This window comes from Acomys minous, assembly GCF_964271855.1.
Source record: "Acomys minous genome assembly, chromosome: 15".
NCBI classification, from domain to species: Eukaryota; Metazoa; Chordata; class Mammalia; order Rodentia; family Muridae; genus Acomys; species Acomys minous.
This window is the reverse complement of record NC_140497.1, coordinates 92,761,640-92,783,793: the sequence shown is the minus strand read 5'-3', so window position 1 is coordinate 92,783,793 and position 22,154 is coordinate 92,761,640. Positions and strand designations below refer to the sequence as shown.

The 22,154-nt window shown below is 44.9% G+C and overlaps 1 protein-coding gene across 5 annotated transcripts in view; it reads left to right on the top strand.

Moving 5' to 3' along the window:
• MAPK10 (mitogen-activated protein kinase 10) overlaps nucleotides 1-12,682 on the top strand; it is a 239,289-nt gene extending 226,607 nt beyond the window's left edge. For 4 of the 5 annotated variants that reach the window (XM_084760086.1, XM_084760087.1, XM_084760088.1 and 1 more), the window contains one exon: nucleotides 7,772-12,682. In XM_084760086.1, the coding sequence (XP_084616212.1) occupies nucleotides 7,772-7,914 (143 nt within the window). In that variant the 3' untranslated portion in view covers nucleotides 7,915-12,682. Of the gene's footprint in view, nucleotides 1-7,766 lie in introns of all 5 variants that reach the window. The other variant, XM_084760090.1, reaches the window with a different exon arrangement.
• Nucleotides 12,683-22,154: the final 9,472 nt, after the last annotated feature.

Sequence of the window (22,154 nt, the reverse complement as noted above, 5' to 3'; positions counted from 1 at the left end):
TTTCTTTCTAGGTCCCAGCTTAAGGGATGGAGTGATTTACAATCTGAGCATCTTCCTTATGCAAACAGTCCCCAAACAAGCAAGCAAAAACAAAGCAAGATGAAAACAAAAGGCACCGTTACAGCCAGACCAAGGGGCAAAGCTCAGCATCCAGGTTATTCTAAGTCCAGCCAGGTTAGCAGTGTAGCTAATTAACCACCTTCACTGGTTAAAATGAAGACATAAGGGGCACCCCCAGAATCGCCTTCTGCCCTCCCTCCCACCCTGGTCACTCCAGGATCTGGATTGGTCTAAGCTGTTTCTTAGACCCACGCCCTGTGTGCAGCTTAGGAAGGCACACACGGACAGAATCGGACAGGCTTAAGGTATTCCTTGTTGAGGAAGAAAGGATCATAGAGTTCCCGCAGTCTCCATAATGTGTTTGCCCACAGTCATTAGGAGGATAAACAGTGGTGTGCGGCAGAGAACTCCCTCACCTCTCAGGCTGGAGGGGGGGGGAATGGGGGGGGGGAGGGAAGCTGGTGGGGGAGGGGGGAGGGAAGCTGGTGGGGGAGGGGGGAGGGAAGCTGGCGTGCAGAGCTCACCTCAGTCATCTTCATGCCAGCATATTTCTTTCCCACAACGCCTTGTCCGAGGGAGCTTTTATGATTTTCCCCCCCCCCCCCACCCCTGAATAAGAGCTTTCTCTGAGCCTCTCCTACCAGCTCGTGTGCTGCTAACATATAACACTTTTCTTATTATCTATTATTTATTACAAGTTCGTTGAGACAATTGTACACATTCATCTTTGTGTACCATACAAAGCCTAAGTGCTCTCCTCTTTCTCTCTCAGTAAACATTTATTACGTGGAAAATTGGTACTTAGTTTTTCTCTCCACATATATTTTGAAGCTATTTCAAAGACAGAACTCGACAGGATTGTTATGCTAATATAGTGTGCAATTCAGTGTGTTTTTGCACCACAATTATAAATATTTATCTGCTCTGTTAATCTTCATAGACATAAGTGAGCCAAGTGACTAATGTCTGCTGTTGCTAGGGCCCCTTTTTTCAGATAAGGGCTTGTTGCTGTTAAAGGTGATAGTTTGGTTCATTCATTTTGGAAAATGTTCACCCATGAACCCTTTTGGGGGGCGGGACTGATTATTTTAGTGGGTGAATAGTCATTTTTAAAGGACACTAGTTAAGTCAGCCTGGTGAAGTGAAGACTCTCTTTAACTGCTCCAGCGCCTATAGCAATTAAAAAAAAATGCTCCCTAAACCACAGATAACAAGCTTAGCCATTCTGTGTCTCAAATAACATAGATTAGACATTTTACTGGTTGATTTTTAAAGTAAAAATATTTGGGAAGCTGTATGTATTGTATCCGACACGACGCAGTCATGTATGATGGATTTGTGTGAGTCACGTAGAGACTGGACGGCAGCTGGAGCTGGTTTTACAGGCTTATGTGAATAACCATGCATCTCTCTCCTGTAACGAGAACATATTGATTTTGGATTGGCAGCGTCACTCTAGCCAGAGAAGGTTTATAACATGGGAGGCAGCAGAACCCATAAGTCATACTGATTCCCCACTCGAGAGCAAACTCTTGACTTTTTCCCAGTGTGCCACCGGATGTGTGCGCATGTGTGTACATGCATCTGCAGGCATGTACCTGTGTGTACACGTTTGTGCATGCAGTAAACTACATTGTTAAGAGAAAAGCATTGGCTAAAGTGTTTTTGCAAAAGTCACCTCTTTGGCACTTTCATTGTAAATTATCTTGTTTCATGAGTGTTTGCACACCATTTTGCTTTATAAGAAGCCAGGATGAAATACTTTTTATCACATAGGTTTCTCTTGTTGTTCATTCATCAAAACACTGGGAATCTTGTGTAAGGAATAAATCAACACAGTTCTTTAGGATTAAATGGTTTCTAGTATCAAAACCTGTCATATTATAGTGATGATCTTAAAATACAGGTAAGAAGTTGTGTACACTCAAAGAATAATTTATAGGCCTGAAATTTATTGATGAATCATTATATATCAACAAAAATGCATCTAAACTTCAGATACATCCCTAAATAATTGTTTCCCTTCTGCTGTCTGGTTTTTACCTGGAGAGTTATCTCTTTTCAGTAGCAGCCACATTTGCTTTCTGAATTGATTTGCAATGTCTGCCAAAAGGAAAACAGGAGTAGGCACCAGTTTTTCCCTGAAAGCAGATGTTAGAGCTAGAACAAAGACGGGAGGCTGTGTGCGTTAGTAAGCTGTTCCTCCTGAGAAGTGAAGCAGAGAGAAGAATGCTTTGTCAGAACAGAGTTTTTCAGTCTCCAGTTGAAGGTAAAGCTCTCCAGGTGCTCCTGATGGCCAGGCCCGGGTTCTCAGGTGTGCACAGTCTTCTGGGTCCTAGAAGCACACCTCCCATCCCCCAGCAAGCCAGGGAGCCAGGGAGACTAAGATTACTGAATTTAAAAAATATTCAAGATCAAATATCCTGAGGCTCAAGATCTTTTTGTTGTTGTTTGTTTTGTTTTGTTTATTTTCGAGACAGGGTTTCTCTGTGTAGCCTTGGCTGTCCTGAACTCACTTTGTAGACCAGGCTGGCCTTGAACTCACAGCGATCTGCCTGCCTCTGCCTCCCGAGTGCTGTGTTAAAGGCGTGCGCCACCACTGCCTGGCCTCAGGCTCAAGATCTTATAGCTGCTGGAGAAACGTGTCCCTCAATAACTATTTTCCTTCTCCGCCCCAACTCTTTGTATTTACATTTTCATTTGAAATTGGGAAGGTATTATTAAGAAAATAATTCTCATTTTAAAAGCAGTCACCAATGAATAGTTTGGGGTAGATAGCTTCTAGCAAAAAAAAAAAAGTCTATAATTTCATTCAATTCAAATTAAAGTTGCAAGTAGCTAATAACCCCCCATTTGTAACATTATTATATTTTAATTCATTTAAACTTTATTTTATTGAAAAATTATAATACTGTAGGCTCAATTTTTTTAACCAATATATTTTATTAACAACTTAGTCACCAAGCATATGTCACCTATAACCCGACTAACCAAAACAATAGGAAATGAAGATTAATAGACACAATAACAAAACCGTAAGGATATCAGTTCTGAGGAATGATTCTCCTGACACAATCCATAGGATTTTTTTCTTCTGGAACCTAGAGTAACCAGAACCCAGAACCTCAGCAGGAGACAGAGCCCCGAAGCCTTCCCTCGAGCGGTTCTCTCTAGGAGCATCTCAAAGTGCAGCGATGAACAACCAAAACTATCCCAAGTCTCCAAAACACCCGGTCTCCAGTTCTGGGCTCATTTATATATCTCCTCCCAGAGTCTGTTCACAGGATCTTTTCAGCTGGCAACAATTAAGCTCCTGCGTGAGGTGGTTGCTCTTCTAGTGAATTAACCTCACCTGTTCTCTCACAAGACCATTCTGATCCCACACTTGGAATCCTAAAAAAACAGGTTTATTTCTCCTTCATAATACTGTATTGATGACAATTGTTTTAAAAAGTGTGTCTCCCTATTGAGTCCTCCTGGGTAGTACAGAAAGGAGGTGTGTTTATCATGTGCCAGGATGACCCAGGCAGATGCACAGTGTAAACAGATGTGATATAGTTGAATTCTGTTTAAGAGAGTTTCCCAAAGTTCTTGGCAATATATTATCCTGAAGCCAAAGTCCTTGTTTGATTAATTTTATTTGAGTTTGTTTCTTACAAAGTTCATTTATTGCTTACTTGTAAACAGACTAGAAAGGGTCATCTCAAGCCAGAGTGTCTGCTGTCCACTCAGGAGACAATGGCTGTAGGTAATAGAGGACAACACCCAAAGCAAACTCATCTTTCTAACAGGAGTGGGCTCCTTGGTGCTTACCTTCCATCTCTAAGAAGGCTGATTAGTAACACTTACAAATGTGGGATACATATTTGCACTATGACTAATTTCAAGAAACCAAGTAATACAGTGATACAAGGTGATTCAAACGCAGGCAGTTACAGAGGGACATTAATAACTACCTCTAAGGAGCCACTCAGACCCTGTGCCAGGGTACCACGGATCAGCCCACATCATCGTATCATCTTCGTTTCATCTGCTTAACTCCCAGTTCACTAGTACTGAGACTCTTTTTATTCAAAGAGAGGAGATGCATTTCTGTACACTAGCCATGAACAGAAAACAAGTCCGTTTAAACTATCACCACAAAGAAAAAACTCTAGCAATATCTTCAATAAGTGAAGTTCAGATTTTGTACTCTGAAAATAACTAATGTTAAAAGATGTGAAAGGTGGCCTAAATAAATGAAAGCTGATGTTTATTATTCTTAATGTTCTTGGTCTGGTTCTCCAGGCTGGCTCATTGGACCGTCAGTTAAAAGCCAGTGTTGCCTTTTTTTTGGTTTGGCATAAATTTAAAACGTTATCTTAAAATTCAATTGAAAACATAAGAAGTAGCCTAAATAATCTTGAAAGAATACAGTTGGAACATTCACATTTTTTTTCCTGATTTGAATACTAATGAGAAAACAGCATCACTAAAGACAAAATACTCGTTACTTTTCTCATGGCTGCTGCAACAAGACCCCTGACAAAGGCACAGTTGATAAGAAAGGATTGTTCTGGACCACAGTTTGAAGGGACACAGTCTATCCCAGCAGGGAAGGCAAGCCGAGAAGGCGTGCGGTGGTGGGAGTGTGAGGCAGCTGGCCATGTTGCGTTAATACTCAGGAAACAGACAGATGAAGGCCGGTGCTCAGCAAGCTTCCTCTATTTTTCCTTTGCATTTAGTCAGGGACCCCAGCATGGCCTGGGACCTCCCACCTTTAGGGAAGGTATACGTCCCTCAGCTAACCCTGTCTGAAAACACCTGGATAGACAGACAGGCACAAAGGTGTGGCCCCTAGAGGATGCCATACCCAGGCAGGTTGACAGTGAAGGTGACACACCAGGTCTCACCTCTGCTGCTGAGCCACTTAGCCACAGACATGGAAAGGGCTCTAAAAACTGCCGTCACTGAGGTGTGCACAGTATATATATACGTATATATGGTTTATACATCATATAAAGGATTTATACAACATCTATGAGTTTAATTTTGGGCCGAAACAGAGAAGAAATTCTCAGCCTGTCTCTGAGAATATCAGACAAAGGCAAAGAAATAAAGGTAGGTAGATTTAGCTGTGAGCCCCAGTTATCCAAACTGGGAGATAAGCCATCTTCCTGGAACCAGAGGTCAGGGCTTTGGGGGTCAGGCCGTGTTTGTTCCCGCTGTTACTGGTGATTAGGATCTGCCCAGGTGACTGGTGGTTGGGATCTAGGCAGGTGTTTCCAAGCTCTTGGCATTTTATTCAAGAATGGGATAAGGATTGCACATAGGATTCCGAGCAGCAAGGACACTTTACTCAGTCCAAAGCTTTACCTGAGGGAGCTGTGGAGGAGGATGGGACTGGCCAGTGTAGCTTTCATTCAGAAGGTATCCATGTGCCTCCTGCGTCAGTTAGGACTCCCAGACGGAAAAGTAAGGAGAAGCCAGGCCTCACTTTTGCAATCAAAGACATTTTGCCGCAAACATCTCTCTCTGGCCTCAGTCAAGGATATGTATGTCTGCTAGCCAAGGGAGGAAATCTGTTCACACTTGGGGTCCTGTACTGTAAACTACTAGGCAGTTTCTGGCTCCTGTTTCATCACTGAGGGAGTGCTAGGCGGCTGACAGGCTGCTGGGTGTATTGCTCAGAGGAGGCTGTGGAGATAGCCCAACAGCAGGACAGCTGCTTGCTAGCTGCTTTTCATGGTCCTTTTCATGGCCTCGCCACCATCCTGTTTCCTGTAGGGAGCTGCTGTTTATGGAAACACGCCCTCATTCCCAGGGCCTTCTGGGTTATTTTCATGACAATCCAACTATAGATCAATGGGGCAGAGCTGAGAGGACAGTTATACATCTCCACTATAAAAGAGGATCAATTAATAATTCACAAGGGAACCGTGACAGTTTTATAGGAAAGATAGCTTTTTAAATAAATGGCGCCGAGACAAGCAGATACTTGCCCACAATATTGTGACAAGAGACTTCAGCCTCAGAACATGTATAGAAATGAACTCAAAGTGGGTCGCAGAAGCCAAGTGTAAGAACTAAGTGCAAGCTGGGCGCCGCCGTGGTGCGTGCCTGGAATCCCAGCACTCAGGGAGGCAGAGGCAGGCGGATCTATCGTCTGTACGTGTAAAGAAAATTTTAAGAAAAAGAGTAATCCATAGTAAGAGAATGCTGTCTGCAAATTACACACCTGAGAAGGGCTTGTTTCCCACGGGCGGTGTGCCTTCATGGCTCAGTAGAAAATGAGGTAATTTTTAATTGACCAAAACATACGAACAAAATTTTCTCCCAAGAAGGTACACAAATGGCCACCAGGCACACGGAAACACACTTACGATGGTTAGCCACTGGGCAATGCAAATTAGCCACAGCGGCATTCAATTTACACATACTTGGTGCCTGTAATCAAGAAAGGCGATAAGTGTTAAGGAAGGTGTGCGGGAGCTGCGATCTCTAAAGCTGCCAGTAGGAGTGTAAACTGGCGCGCTCACTCTCGGCCACAGTCCAGTCTCTTCTTCAAATAGAGTCAATGGAAGAGAACTAGGAGAGAGCTGCTCAGTGCCCAGGGGATGCGAACTCACATCCATACACAGCATCTATGTGGATGCTCGTGACAACACTGTGACAACATTATCACAACACCCTTAAAATGGAGATAGCCCAGTATTTAGCAAACGCCCATCAGCCAGGAGCTAAGCAAACAGAATGTGATGTGTGTAGTCTGATGGCTGGTACTCAATTATACAGGAATGGAATGCTGACGTACTACTCAAGCCTCCTCTCTGAAGATATACTTTGTTTTTGTTTTTTTAGCAATATGTGACATTGACATATGCCACTGACATTCAGTTCGTGTGCTTCCGTGTATATGTGAAAAGCTGTGCTAGGGGCTACAGAGAGAGTTCCATCCACAAAGTATGTGCCATGCAAGTGTGAACCTCAGTTCAGGTTCCTAACCCCCACCCCCCACCCCCCGGCCCCAGGAGCTGTGAATGCTGGGATACATGCTTGTAAACGCAAAGGAGAAAGTCTCTAGGGCTTGCTGGCCAGCCAGCCGAGCCTACTGAATGAGCTTCAGGCTGGTAAGAGACCCTGCCTCAAAAAACAAAAGGTGGACAGTGCCTGAGGCATGGCACTCCAAGTAGTTCTGTGGCTTTCCATGTCCACACCCATATATTACATACATCCACACACAGGCATACATGTGCGTGCATGAGCACACAGGCACACACACACACACACACACACACACACACACACACACACACACACAGTGTGTGGTTGAGAAACTAAGCCTAAGACTTCCTATGGGGTAATGAAAGTGATGCACAATTAAATACAGCTATGCTCTATAACTCAGAATGTGCTTAAAAACACTGAACGGTACAAATCAAATTTATGACCTATCTGATACGGGAGTTATATAGCTTAATAAAATGGTTGTAGGAAGATATAAACATTTTCCAATTCTACAGTAAAATGTAAATATAAACAATGGCCTCTTATTTTGAGAGCCATAAAACTGCTTAGTCACAGACACAAATGGACAGCATGAAAGAGAAGTCTGTCCCTGAATGACTATACAGCCATTTCTTCTCTTGATGCCTGTTCCTGTACTCTGAAGAGCGCTCGCATGGGTCTGGTTCCAGATTTAGTCATGTCGGTCTTCGTTTTCTTAGCACAGGTGCAGCAGTGAACAGCAGTGAGAGTCTCCCTCCGTCTTCATCTGTCAACGACATCTCCTCCATGTCCACCGACCAGACCCTCGCATCCGACACTGACAGCAGCCTGGAAGCCTCGGCAGGACCGTTGGGTTGTTGCAGGTGACTAGCCGCCTGCCTGCGAAACCCAGCGTTCTTCAGGAGATGACTCGATAGAACTGCACACATGCACAAGCACACACACACACACACACACACACACACACACACACACACACACAGCTCACTCATTCACACTCACACCCACACATGCACAGCACACACACACACACCAGACACAGACACAGTCTCACACACGCACAAAGGCACTCACACAGTATCAAGAAGCAAGAGCAAGAGCCAACCTAAATTTAAGATAACACTTCCGCGCGCTTCTCCACAGTTCCGTGTCACAGCTGAGCTGACCTGTGTACTTAACCTGTAGTTGCTCTCTCGCTTTGGTCTCCTTTCCAACAGCGCTTACCACACAAAAACAAGTCAGACACAATTAGAGAAGCCTTTCCCTAAAGTGTGACTTAAGCGGCTGCAAAACCGACAACCTGTAACTGCCCTTCAAGCGGCATGGCGAGGTGTGCAGTGGCCCCGTCCAGCATGTGTGTGTCTCTATCTGGCATCTACCTGCTCCTCTTGGCCCTAGTCAGATGGATGTAGATACAGATCCGCATGTGTCTGTATTCACACAGCACTTAGAGATGCTCCTGTCAGTGTCCTCAGGGCTCTACCAAGACACCATGCACTGGGGTCCTACATGGTCCATGTCACGTGATCTATTACTCTGACATAAATCCATCTGTAATATATTGCCAGTATATAAGCTGTTTAGTTTGTTAATTGATTAAGCTGTATGTCTTATAAGAAAATATGTAAAGGGGGAATTTTTTGGGGGGAGTGGACTCTCAGACCATTGAAGATGTAGCATCCAAAATTGAACTGATTAAACGGCACCTGTGTACCAATTTGCAGAAAGAACATACGTGATGCTTATGTACAGTGTGGGGGGAGGGAGGGAGAGATAGTTTCCAGGCACTAAGTAGGTTGGAATATGGGAGTTCAGAGTCAAGGGTGCTTTCTCTGGCAGCCAATTGGTAGCAGGGGCTAAGGCACGTTGCCACAGTACAGACTGGGAACAAAAGGAAGTCACTGCCCAGGCACTGGGAGACACAGGCATCCATGTTTTAAAGATCAGACACCACTGGTCTCTTTAGAAGTCGGTGTCAACAGAGAAAGATGCTGGAAGAGGGGGAAGATGGTGAGGCAGAGTCAGTTTGTGGGCATCCAATGGGGGAATGTCCTTGCCTGAAACGCTGTGGGATTGATTACCTCCATGTGGTCTCCTTCAGAGAAGAGAACCCTGCCTGGACAGATCTGAGATTGTGGGGTTTGTTTTTCCATGTGTGAGCTGCTGCTGCCAGAGTCACCCCCCTGCCAAGGTTCTATTTCCTCTGCTGGAATAGGGAAATAAAATACTTAAAGTGGAATTCCCAGGGCACAGAGCCATCGGCCTTCAGGGCAGCATCCACAGCGTTTTCCCTCAGAGGGTTTCCCCAAGCACCCTCACGTGACTGATGTTTCATACATATTGACTTATTTTCATAGATGTGTGTAATCTGAGAAGGGCTGATAATCCGACTTTTGTATGCAGTAGATCTTCAAGAGCAATAATGCCGGGCCAACATAGCTCCTACTAGCTGGAAGTAGCAATGACTTGTCTTAAAGCCATGAAACATTAGTGTGTTTAGCGAAATCATCTGAAGTTAGCTTAAACTCATGGAAGACCCTATCTGAGCGCTCACGGAGGCTCTGTAAACCATCTTGGTTATGTACAAAGCAATGCCGGTGTGGGTTCTGAGCAATAACAGGCCAGGCCTGGCTTCCTTTCTTCCTCCCTTGGGTGAGGCAGCCACCACAGCTATTTGCACAGCTATAAGCCACTTTGGTGCTTACCTCTGTGGTGATATTTCACCTGAGAAAGAAGTGGAACAGGTGAGTCGGTGAAAGTGATGGGCTTGGCAGGTGGAAAACCCTTAAGTCTGGAGAAAACAGGAATTCCAGGGCTCTGCAAACTGCCTTAAATTCAACAGCAGGGAGGCTTGTCTTCCTTCAAGCAATAGTTAGTCAGATGCCTCAGCCCCTCACCACCCTGCCCCATCTCTCTCTCTCTCTCTCATACACACACACACACACACACACACACACACACACACACACACACGGGAGAAGGGGAGGTGGAAGCTAGCTATCTTGAGATCTTAGGGAGGGCAGCTCACCCCCTGGAATACAGATACAGCCCCCACGTTGGCCTCATTCTTTTTGCTTTATGTTGCAGACAGAATGATCTTTATAATGTTGACTCATCCTCGCAATTTCTCTCACTTTCCACGCTGTCATCTCTTTTCTTTTCCCCAGTTTATCTGTATCCCTGTTCGTCTCCTTTCTCTGTGTTCTGCTTTTATGCTGCTCTCTGCCCCCCATCTCTCTCTCTCTCTCTCTCTCTCTCTCTCTCTCTCTCTCTCTCTCTCTCTCTCTCTCTCTCTCTCTCTCTCTCTCACACACACACACACACACACACACACACACACCATCTCAGCAGATTAATGCACAGAGCGGACAAACCCATGAAACATGTTTCAGATGGAACTCCATCAGGATCAAGATGGTGGCCAGCAGCTAGGCTGGGTCTCGGCAGAACAGCAGTAGGCTTAACAGCCGGGCTCCCCCTGAGAAGAAGCAGATCAGACCGCTTCTTCCTGGGTAAGGGGAAGCAGGCAAAACAGATCACCCGCTCCTCTGCTCCTTCAGGTTGGCCTAGGTACTACTAGCCTGTCTCCTGGTGTGTGGCACTGTACTGCTGGGTATCCTTGCACAGAGATCTCCCATGGACAAGAAAATATGAGACAAATCCCCTGGGTTTTAAAAAGCACACGCAGACAGGGCCGGGCGTTTGGCATCTGGACGCTCATGAAGGGCTATTTTAGCTGAGGTAGGAGCACAGAGAGGATCCAGCACACAGCGATAACTTCCCGTTCACAGCCCAAGGCCTTTCTTCTTCTCTCTTTAGGGGACGGTTATGCCATGAGAAAGTTTGCAGTATACGTAATGTATACATTATGCCTTCCACTGGGTCTTCTTAGGAAAAAAAAAACCTGAAAGCCTAAGTATTTGTTTTATGTGGCCTCCTGTTACTCCTGACGGTGTTGTTGCTGCTGGGGCAGGGAACTGCTCTGAGACCTGGACTGTGATTGTGAAAGAATCCAAAGAGCTACACGTGTTCATCTTGCAATAAAACGTTGCCATTCATAGGACTTAGAAATTTGTTCCTTCTGTTGGCAGCAGTGGCCCTTACTATGGTCCATGTGTCCTACAGAGAGGACAAGTACGGCCCATGTGTCCTATAGAAAGGGCGAGTGTGTATCCCTGAATTGGAAGAAGCCAACCGCAGTGGTGTCTTCTTTTTCTTTGCTAGTTTAGGGTGTGTTTGGTGGGTCAGTGTGCTCACTTCCCCCCCCCCCCCCAATGAGATACAGTCATTTTCTTGTGCAATAAAGATGGAAAGTGCTACTCCATCCTTCAGAACCTAACGTTAGAGCTTCATGAGTGTTTATGTTACAGCTGGACCAGCACTTGGCCAAGTCCTAGCAGTTGGAGGAAAGTGTTTAGAAAGACACTGACAACAGCTGGCCAGCAAATGAGGGAATTGGTCATGGAACCTAGAACCAACGGAAGGCATGAAAGCACATACATCATTTTGTGATCTGTTGAGGAAAAGATTAACAATCTTATTTTACAGCTCTTTAAATATTTATTGCAGAGCCTAGATTACATAAAACTGATTCCTGCTTCATTCTCTTAACAAATAAGACTACATCTGAAATGCGTTATGCTCTGTAAAGACGTTTGTCAACTGGCTTTGCTGACAAAGATAACTTTTATGAGTCAGAGAGAGGAGAGAAGTCTTTTGGGAGGAATTTTGATGCCTGCTTCTTTGGGCCTGAGGAGAAATCCCTCTCAGGACTCCAGCGCCCCTCCTCTCACAGACACGTATACATTTTAATTTTTTCCCCATACATGTTTTAATTACAAGAGACCAACATTTCCTATGGGTATCATTAGATAAGGTGGCCTAATGAAAAAAAATAACTAACCAAACTAAACTTATAATGTAAATAACCAAATCAGTTATTTTCCTTGTGATTAAAATATGAATTTTACTTCTTTGGGCACCCAGAGAGATCTTTAATTGTTAGTTCATGTTGACCCCTTTCTTTGGTCATGCAAAGCAAAGTGGAAGGCTTCTTTATATGTAAACTCCTGTTTATTTCATTCTTGATCATGTGGGACCAATGGCCAGTACATCCCAGCAGAAAAAAACTTCCCGGCCCTTATCTGCCATCACTTGCCCACCTGTCCACCTTGCAGTCATGCCAACCTTGCATCTGCCTGTTATTCTGCATGATTGGACTCCAAAAACTGTTACTGATGAAGAGAACTGTCCTATGTCAGTGTTTATGAAATGTCTCTACAGAACACATGTACACACACATGTTCACATATGTGCTCCAATATAGCTAAAATCATGTATGTCCAATTTCTTTGAAAGTTTCAGAGGTGAGACCTTTGTCACTAGCTTGATAGATTCAATGTGCTCTCATTGGTGTCTAATATGAACCAGAATAATTTGATCCATTTCTCCTGGTCTTTCTTGTTTTTTCTCTTATTATAAATATGTCTGTGGAAAAGAACAGAAGTCGGAGAGCTTTGGCTGGCTTCTTTGGACTCTTTACAGGTGAAACAGAGTCAACACTTTGTGATTTGTATGTCTTTAAGAATCATTAAAAACTGGAGGAACATGCTTCCCTTCTCATAAGACCAAATGAGACCCAGACTCCGTCAGACTCTCCTGCGGATGACGTTTATTGCGTGTGCTGCGTTGGCTCCATGTACTGCCTGAGCTCTGGGTGTGTGTGTGTGTGTGTGTGTGTGTGTGTGTGTGTGTGTGTGTGTGTGTGTGTGTGGTGGGCATGGCTTCCATGATTTCGATCTGACTCTAATGAGAGAAACTTGCAGTGAGGTCAGTTGCACTGAGAGTAGGGAAGAAGGAAGGCGCGGCTTCCTTCCTAGAGAAGACACAGGTCTCTCTGTGGTGTGGGATGTTTGTGCCTGAGATCCCTTCCTTCCAGAAAGCTCTTCCTTTCCTTCTGCAGATACTAGTTTCATGCCTGTAATTCAGTAATAACCAATAAGAAGATACTGGACAGACCCCACTGCTAAGTAGATCAGGACTGTATTTTTTTTTTTTAGATTAATCAACAGAATTCCTAATTTTAATTTTGCCCGAGAGATTTATTTTGTCTACATTATTATCTCAGAGTTCTTTTCGAAATTCAGGATATGAGTTACAGCTTGGTGGAATTCACTGAACGCGTCACGGTTCTGAACAGTATTGGGGCGTGGCCTGTATATTTCTATGAACAATGCATTCTATTTATTCAGTTAATAAAAGGCTTGGAAGGCAGACATTCCTACTACTTTCAATACTTTTTCTTCAGGGAAATATATACAGAAAGCTGTTTGTTGCCTTTGCAATGACTTTTATTCTAAGTATTTTCTAATTTTTAAAAATTTCTTCCTTTTATTTGAGTTGGAGACAAATGGAAGTCTCTTTCTTAGTAGGCCAGGTGGTCCTGGCACTCTGAGTGCTCCTACCTTAGCCTTTTGAGTGCTGGGATCCCAAGCTGGAACAGCTACGCTTGCCTGCCTATTCTGACTTCAATCACAACTCTTTGGTTTTCTTCCTTCCTTCCTTCCTTTCTTTCTTTCTTTCTTTCTTTCTTTCTTTCTTTCTTTCTTTCTTTCTTTTTAAGTTTTAATGTGACCAAGCATACATATTTAAAAATATCTGTAAGGGTGAAAAGGCAAATTCATTTTTCATGAAGATTGCCCAAAGACGGCAAATCCATAGTTATTGGTACATTCTAGCCACCATAAATCATTGCCATATATTTGACCATTTTGATTGGGTTCGCAACGAGGCAAGATACAGGGGTATGAAGCATAGTTTTCTTCATGGGACTAATGGAAAAACCAACCTGGAAGGATGAATCCACTTGCTCAATAGTAGAAATGCCTGTAAAGAAATCGAAAGGTTTTGGCCTTACCAACTAACTCAGCCCTCACTGCTGTTTTGTACACACAGCACGCCCCCAGCAGTCTCCCCCTTCCCCCCTGCTGTTTTATACACACAGCACAGCCCCAGCAGTGTCCTCCACCTCCGCCGCACCAGCAGTTTGACAGGCAATGTCTGGGAGATTGACCTGTCCAAGTAGTGGCTGGTACACAGGGTGTCTACTTGTCTCAGGCCTGGCACTTCTGTGTGTCATGAGTGAGGCCTCGCTGGCACCAACCAAGCTCCACAGGCTCAGGCTGCTGCATGACTCAGTGATTCTGGGATGTACTATAGAAATGGACACTTCTCAAACACATGAATGATGTGTTGCAAATGAAAGTCAAACAGCACAGTCAAACAGCACTACGAAGTCCCCCCATGCCCACCTGCCCTGTTCTGTCAAATACTCCTCCTAAAAAAGGGTATGCTATTGGTGTGTAAAATTCAAGAGCAAATAAGACCAGAATACAGTGCAGAGGACTCAAGTGGGGAGTTCTGGTATTGTCTTCCATCCCACCTTGCTTAAAGTCTTTCTGTTCAATGATGATGCTGCCTGTCTCTCAGTAGCAGGTACTCAGTGTCTTTAGCTTACACTCTCTTTGTGGTCTGCTTAGAAGGCTGGGCCATACGTTACGTGCTTTCCACTAAAAACTGGAAGTCTAAGTTCATGAAAGTATTGTCTACAAACAATTACACAGAAAAAAATACAATTTTATAATGCAAATAGCATTTCACACAGTCTAAGAAGACTGTAAACGACTCCTTTACGAAAGGAAGGCATTTGAGAGCAACTGTTTGATCCTAATGGGCTGGCAACTTGATTGTCGTAGATTAAAGTCTAAGAGAGTTGCTTTAAATTTCTAGTTTAATTTCTGAGCTACATCCTCAAGCATTTTATCAGTCCTTTTCAAAAGCTTTTGTTGAACAGTTTGGAGTAGAAGACAAATATATTATGATTCTTATCTTAAAAAATGCAGCCAATAAATCAATGCCTAAAAGTAAATGATCAATGCAAAATATCTTACTCATTTATCTTTTTAAAAATAACAATGTGTTTAAATTAGAGGTGCATCCTAAATGAACCATTTATTTTATTGGCATAAAAAACAAATCTTTCAATGCTCTTCTTTTGTCTGATTGTATTTCAAGTATTACTTAATGAACTAGCATAAGAAATAGTGGGTATTTTCCTTTGTATTATGGGGATGGCTTATTTTTCAATTCATAGAAGAAGCAAGCATGGCTATCTTTTCTCGGCGTTAGGAATTATTTTGATATTCGTTCCTTTGGGAACTGTTGGGCTCTGATGCAGACCCGGAAGTGTATGCTTTGTCACCGCTGACGCCACAGTCACTGTAGGTCCTGGAGCTGCCTTTCAGCCCCACTCGGGAAGTGTAGGAAATTAATCTTTCCCCTAAAATGAGGAGTAGCGGAATGCTATTAAAGCTACTGTAGATTAAAAATTTCCTACGACTTTTGTATCAGTGGATGGGCTGACAGGGAAGGAATACAGTTGAAACAAGAGAAAGCGTTCGTAGCTGAAGGCGCATGCGTGGCTGGAGGGTTGGAGGTTCGGAAAGGCACAGAGAAGGGCACTTGCTTTCAGAGGCAGCGCGTCATAGGCGGGGGCAAGGCAGCCTGGCCAGATGCGGGCAGCCTCGGAAATTTGTATAAAGCACAAGCCATTTTTATTAGAATTGTTTTTTTCTCAGTGAAGGAAAAAAAGAAAAAAAAGAAAGAAAAAAAAAAAGGCTTTTACCTTGATGAGAGGCGGGGTTTATAGAAACCAGGGAAGAGGAATGTGAAGTGGATCTCCGTGCAGGACCCTAGGCAACAGGTCGCTTGACGGTGAAGACAGTCTCCTGGCCGTGTTTGTATAAACGTAAGCGAACTGGGTCTTCATGGTGTTCTTTGCTGCTCACTCCTGCTTAGTTTTTCTCTTTCTTCCTCCCTCCTTCCCTCTTTCTTTCTCCTCCTCCTCCTCTTCTTCTTCCTCTTCCTCCTTTTCGCCTTTCCTCCGCTCTTTAGGATTTATTTATTTGGCGGGCATGCTGGTGCACGCCTTTAATCCCAGCACTCAGGAATCAGAGAAAGGCAGATCTTTGTGAGTTCGAGGCCAGCCTGGTCTACAAAGTGAGTTCCAGGACAGCCAAGGCTACACAGAGAAACCCTGTTTTCAAAAAAAAAAAAATTTATTTATTTATTTTTATTCATGTATATGAGTGCTCAGCCTTCATGCAGGCCAGAAGAGGGCATCATATCTCATTATGGGTGGTTGTGAGCCACCATTTGGCTGCTGGACATTGAACTCATAACTTTTGGAAGAGCAGCCAGTGCTCCTAACGCCCCCTCACCAGCAGTCCCCTCTCTCTTACTTTCTTACAGGCCAGTTTGGAGCTTCTTTGTTTTGTTTCTTCTCTTGTTGGTAGTATTGCACTGCACGAGGAGGTAAGGGAGGAGAGAATGGGACGCCAGAGCTCGCGTGATAAGGAGCCACAGACTACGCTGGTCATCTAGAGAAGCAAGTGCCGTGCAGGTCATGGGAACGATGGGGCAGCCGGTGAATCAGAGAGAACAGTGTGGGGCAGGCAGGGCCCAGGGTCAGGTCTAGAGGGATAATGAAATAGGGATGAGAGGCGGAGCAACGGAGGGAACCCCGGGCAGTGTGGGGAGGTCACAGGAGGAGGGAAAGTAGAACGGACCACTCTGACCTCAGGAAATCAAGGCTGAGGGCACAATAGCAAAACGTGGTTTCTTACTCACATTTTAGCAATAACAATGAGTCTAGAATCAGGCAATTCAAAATGGAGCAGTTCACTTAGGTTCCTGGTCTGGAGGCTAGAACGCTAAGATAGGACAGCCATGTGGGGGAGGGCCTCATGCTGCCTGATAGCTGGGCAGAAGTGAGCAAAGATGGAGGGAAAAACAGCCAGGGGTCCCACCTTAAAAAACATCTGCTGCCCCAGCAAGTAGGCCACACTTCAAGAGAAAACTCATTTATCAAGGTGCAAATCAGCCCTGTACTGAGAAAAGGCATCAACCAGACTCTTAACATCGTCACCTCCTCGAGGTCCCTCAGTTCAGCACGGCCACAGCGACAACCACGGCACTGGAAGATCACTCCAGTGTGGTGCATAACAAATCTACTGAGTCATGAGGAGACAAGGAGGTGTATTCTGAGGACATGGGCTCACTCAGTGACAACAGCCCACTTAGGTGGCTATCCAAACATGGCTGTTCCTAACGAACTTCAGTGCGAGGCTGGTCTCACCTGACCCAGCCCTTGAACCACACGCAGTTTAATAAGAAATATTGATCTCCCAGCTGTGGACCTCAGCCCCAAAGGGTGCTTTAGGAAAGATGCTCTGGGCAGCTCTGCAGCTCTACTTTCTATTTAGGTTTGGGCTGCCAGGTGTGTGTGTGTGTGTGTGTGTGTGTGTGTGTGTGTGTGTGTGTGTGTGTGTATGTGTGTGTATTTTTCACAAGCAAGAGACCTTTAAGATGGGATTAAACCTGGATCTGGATTCATTCCCCAGCTGTGCAATCAAGAGGACCACAAAGAGAACAGTGCAATGGGATCCACTCTCCCAGCAGACTTTTACCAAGGCACCATTATCCTATTATTTCGTTATTCCAGCTTGCCTACTTCCTTTGAATAGCTGCTAAAGCCACCCAGGTCCTGAGCCTCTGTCTGGGCCTCGTGGTGTGTGGTAGGAGTTAATGCACAGCACATGTTGGTAGCATAGCCAACGGGTCATTTGTATTTCACAGAAAAGGCACCCTAAGGTCTGCCCCTAGGGGACCTTTACACTTCCTGCGACGCAGGCAGGAAGGCCTCACGCCAACTCTCTCTTCTTTCTTCCGTGTGACTTTTCACTTCAGGGCTTCCAGAGATGCCTTGCTCCTGTGGCGCCTTTTTGGGCTTCATCTTGGCTTACTTTCATGGTACATGGCCCAAAATATTTATGAGCACAGAGGTACCCCCAGATGTACAGACGTCAGGTCACTGGTCTACACCCTTGGGCGCTTCATTATGTTTTTTTACTCAGAAGTTTTTATTTATTTTATTTTATTTTTATTTCATATGAGTGCTTTATGTGCAGAAGAGGGCATCAGATCACATTATAGATGGTTGTGAGCCACCATGTGGTTGCTGGGAATTGAACTCAGGACCTCTGGAAGAGCAGGCGGTGCTCTTAACCACTGAGCCATCTCTCCAGCCCCTTTACTCAGAAGCTTTAACACCTGGTGCCACCCTCTGTGGCAAAAAAGCACGGACAAAGCACAGTTGCAGGTATAATTCTTTGACCTTCTGTTTGGTTTTTAGATTCCACAGCCGCCATCTCAGAGCAGAAAAAGAAAAGGCGATTTTAGTGCCCCTCCCCAGCTGTCGACCTCAGGCAGAGTTGGACAGTGAAGCTAATGGAATGAGTTCAACATCCGGAAGCAAATCTTTTTCTCTTGAGCTTGTAATTTAGAATCATTTCAGCTGTGGCAAGCTTAAGTCTGTACATGTAGGCTATAGCAGTTATATTTAAAAATATTTAACGTGCATGAATGCTTTTTCTGTATGTTTGTGTGTGCACCACATACACGCAGTGCCCAAGGCAGCCAGAGGAGGGCATCCACTGGATTTGGAGTAACGGATGGTTGTGAGGCACCATGTGGGTGCTAGGAACCGAACACAGTCCTCTGCAAGGGTAACAATAGTTCTGAGCTGGAGCCAGAGAGATGGCTCAGTTGTGTTAAGAGCACTGTCTGTTCTTCCAGAGGTTCTGAGTTCAATTCCCAGCAACCACATGTGGCTTACAGCCATCTATACTGGAATCTGATGCCCTCTTGTGGCACGCAGGCATACATGCAGATAGAGCACTCATACATAAAACAAACAAATCTATCTTTAAGTACGTAAGTAAGTAAGTAAATAAATAAATAAATAAGAGCTCTTAACTGCTGGGCCATCTCTCCGGCCCCCACAAACGAATTTTTTTTATATTACCCAACTATTAATTTTAAGTTTACTAATTTCCAATTCATTCTTTTACCAGCTTATTCTCAGCTTTTAGCTGAAAACCAGGGGCGGCCGTGCTGCTCATGACATCCATGGCCACCTGCCACTGAGGTGCCCCTCAAAAACTAAATGCTGAGCAACAGGAGGGTGACTATATTTCCATTAACAAATTTTAATTTTTGCTGGCCTTCTATTTGGCATCAGTTGTGGAAGGTGAGAAGTGAAAGGCCAGGGAAACCGCATCGTGTTTTCTTAAGATGGTCCTTGCACCAACTGAGCTGTCAGTGGATCTGAGTGGCCAGCGCTGAGATGGCACACTGCACGGTCTCTTTAATCGCAGCAATGCCAGTCCTTCATAGGAAGTTATTCCCAAACCACAGGTGACGCCCCAGCTAAGGGGGGGCCGGTGACTTGCCCTTCCTGGAGTCTTGCCCAAGAGGTTAAGAAGCCAGCCTAGGTTTGCTGCGATCCCACTTTCAGGCTGTTTCCACTCTACTATGTTGACTCCTAAAAGGATGCTTATTCCAGTGTGGGGCTCGTGTGTGTGTGTGTGTGTGTGTGTGTGTGTGTGTGAGAGAGAGAGAGAGAGAGAGAGAGAGAGAGAGAGAGAGAGAGAGAGAGAGAGAGAGAAAAGGAGCTATACATAGGTTAGATCCCAAAAAGACGATTTTCTCTGCTCTGAGATTCTAGGGAAGTTCACAGAAAACTGCTACCGATTGGAGCAACCACTTTAGTGGTAAGATTAGTGACACCAACTCTAGCATACCTTCCAGATAAATGGGTGAGCAGGTGTTGACAGGATGGCGCTAGGAAGAGTCACCTGAGAACGTACAGCCATGTACCTCACTGTGTCTGCTGAGCGTTCTGTCCTTGATGGCCTGTGCCTTGGAAGTAAAGTTGAATTTCACCTCCTCAGGCTGGCAAAGGAAGGAATAATTAACCAGTCTCTTGCTGTTGGCTTTAACTTTGTAGTCACTTAGGAGCTACTCCAAGTGACCCCGAAGTCAAGAAAGGACTTAGGATAGGAGATGGTTGACCAAGTTTAGCTATTGTGAGTTTATGTCTGAGCGTTTGTCAGCTTGGGCCAGCAAGAACGGCTAATTGGATTTACTCTTATCAGTTTACTCTTTAGATTTGTGGCCAGTTTAAAGCCTTGAGATTTGGTTCTGCCTTATCTTATTAAGCCTGATGAGTAGTAATTTGAAGGTTGAGTTCTGAAATGTGAGTGCTTGAAAGAGCTATTTAGGTGGCCGTTTTACACTCTGCCTTTTCTCCCAACTCCCTCTGTGCCTACACGAACAGAACCAACCATGATTTGGCTCTCACCATATGGACTACGTCACCCAGAAGGAAAGCAAGCAGGACTGCAGCAGCAACAGCAGCAGGCAGGAAGCATCCCAGGGATGAGCAGGAAGGTGGTTAGAGATAAGGATGGTGTGTCGGTCAAAGCCGTTTACACCAGTGAAAATTATCACACGTCATCGGCCGAGGCAAACTAGGGTCAGAGGATGACCCAGCGAAGGGCAGTCTGGACACAATGGAGGCCCAGAGAAGAAACCAGAACAACGTGGCACAGCAGGATGCTTCCGCCAAGAGATTAACAAGACTGGAAAGAAGAGCAGGTTGCTAGGTAAAGACCAGTGAAGTGTGTGGGGGCGGGGCGGGGGCGGGGCGCAAGAAGGAAACCACTCGAGAGCAGAGCGAGATGGAATTGGACACTCGTTAGCGTTCACACAGTCTTCCCTGTACAGCAGTGTAAGGCTCAGCCTGTCACTAAAACCACAGAGCAAAGCTATGTGAGTAATAGTTGTATTAGTCTAACTCTGCAGCCCGAGTGAGTTAAGCATGGAAGACTCAACAGTGCCTGACAAACGGCAGACAAGTTGAACCCAGGTGGTTTGATAGCGTGGCCTTTGTATTTTAATGTCTCGTCTCGGAGCTCAAAGGACGCCCCCCCCCCCCTTTTTTTTAACTGACACACAAGCTGGAGAGAGATGCCAGGACGCAGCAGGAGTGTTCTGATCTGGAGTCCGCTTAATCTGGCTCTGAATTTCTTATGAGGTATCTGGATGAAAGTGTCTGGTTGTGGACGTAGAAAAGCAAAAGGGCAAAAGATGAAAGACAAAAAAACAGTCCTCGCTCCAGAAACACAGGTTGATACCAAGTGATCACACAAACATGCTCAGCGGGGAGATTAAGAAAAGCCGGAGTGACAAAATCGTGTTACCGAGATTGCGCTGTCAGAAAATACAAACGCATCATATCCAAAAATGCAAAGTTCAGAGCTTAAACAGCCTGCTATTTATAGTCACATCCTTGGCAACACTTATGTCTAGTGTGAGGTCCCCACCCTATCACTAGCTTTCCTTGACCTTACTGAAGTGCAACTAACTTTTATCCAAAAACAGTAGCCTCAAAGAGAGTTCTGGATTTTCCTAGAAAGTTAATATTGCAGATATTCACTTATTTGTCCAAAATGGACTTTTACATATTTTTAATTAATTAATTAACTTTACATCCTGATTGTAACCCCTCTCCTGTCCTCCTGGTCCCACTATTCCTCTTTCCCATCCCCCTTCCCTTACTCCTCAGCAAATGGTACCCCCCCCACACACACCAACCCCAGTACATCAAGTCGCATCAGGACTGAGTGTGTCTTCCCCTGTGGCCTGGAGAGGCAACCCTGCCACGGGGAACTGATCAAATGCAGACAACAGAGTCCATGTCAGAGACAGCCTCGCTCCCTTTACTAGGGGACCCACATGAAGCCCAAACTGGACCTTTACATATTTAATATTTAAATATTATTAAGAGTGAGCATGTTTTTTATTAGGGAAAATGATATTGTAAAAATAAGAAAAATACATGGTTTCTTTTCCACACGATTCTCTTAGCCCTCCGGGCCTCCTTTTCTTATCATCCTGCTGGAGACTCCTCTGTCAGCTGGGGCACAGAGAAAAGTCCCAAACGGCAATAGCTGGAGTGAGACATGCATTCTGGTGGTTTCCTGAGAAAGGCACAGGCAGATCTGAGGAAAGGAGCGTGGGCTCCTGCCTTGCCCCCTAGCTTTCTCAGGGTATGAAGAAATCCTCCTGTTATGGAGAGCTACCTCAGAAGGATGAGAAATGTTGGATTATAAATGCACCCCACACGAGGTGCGTCTTGCATGAGA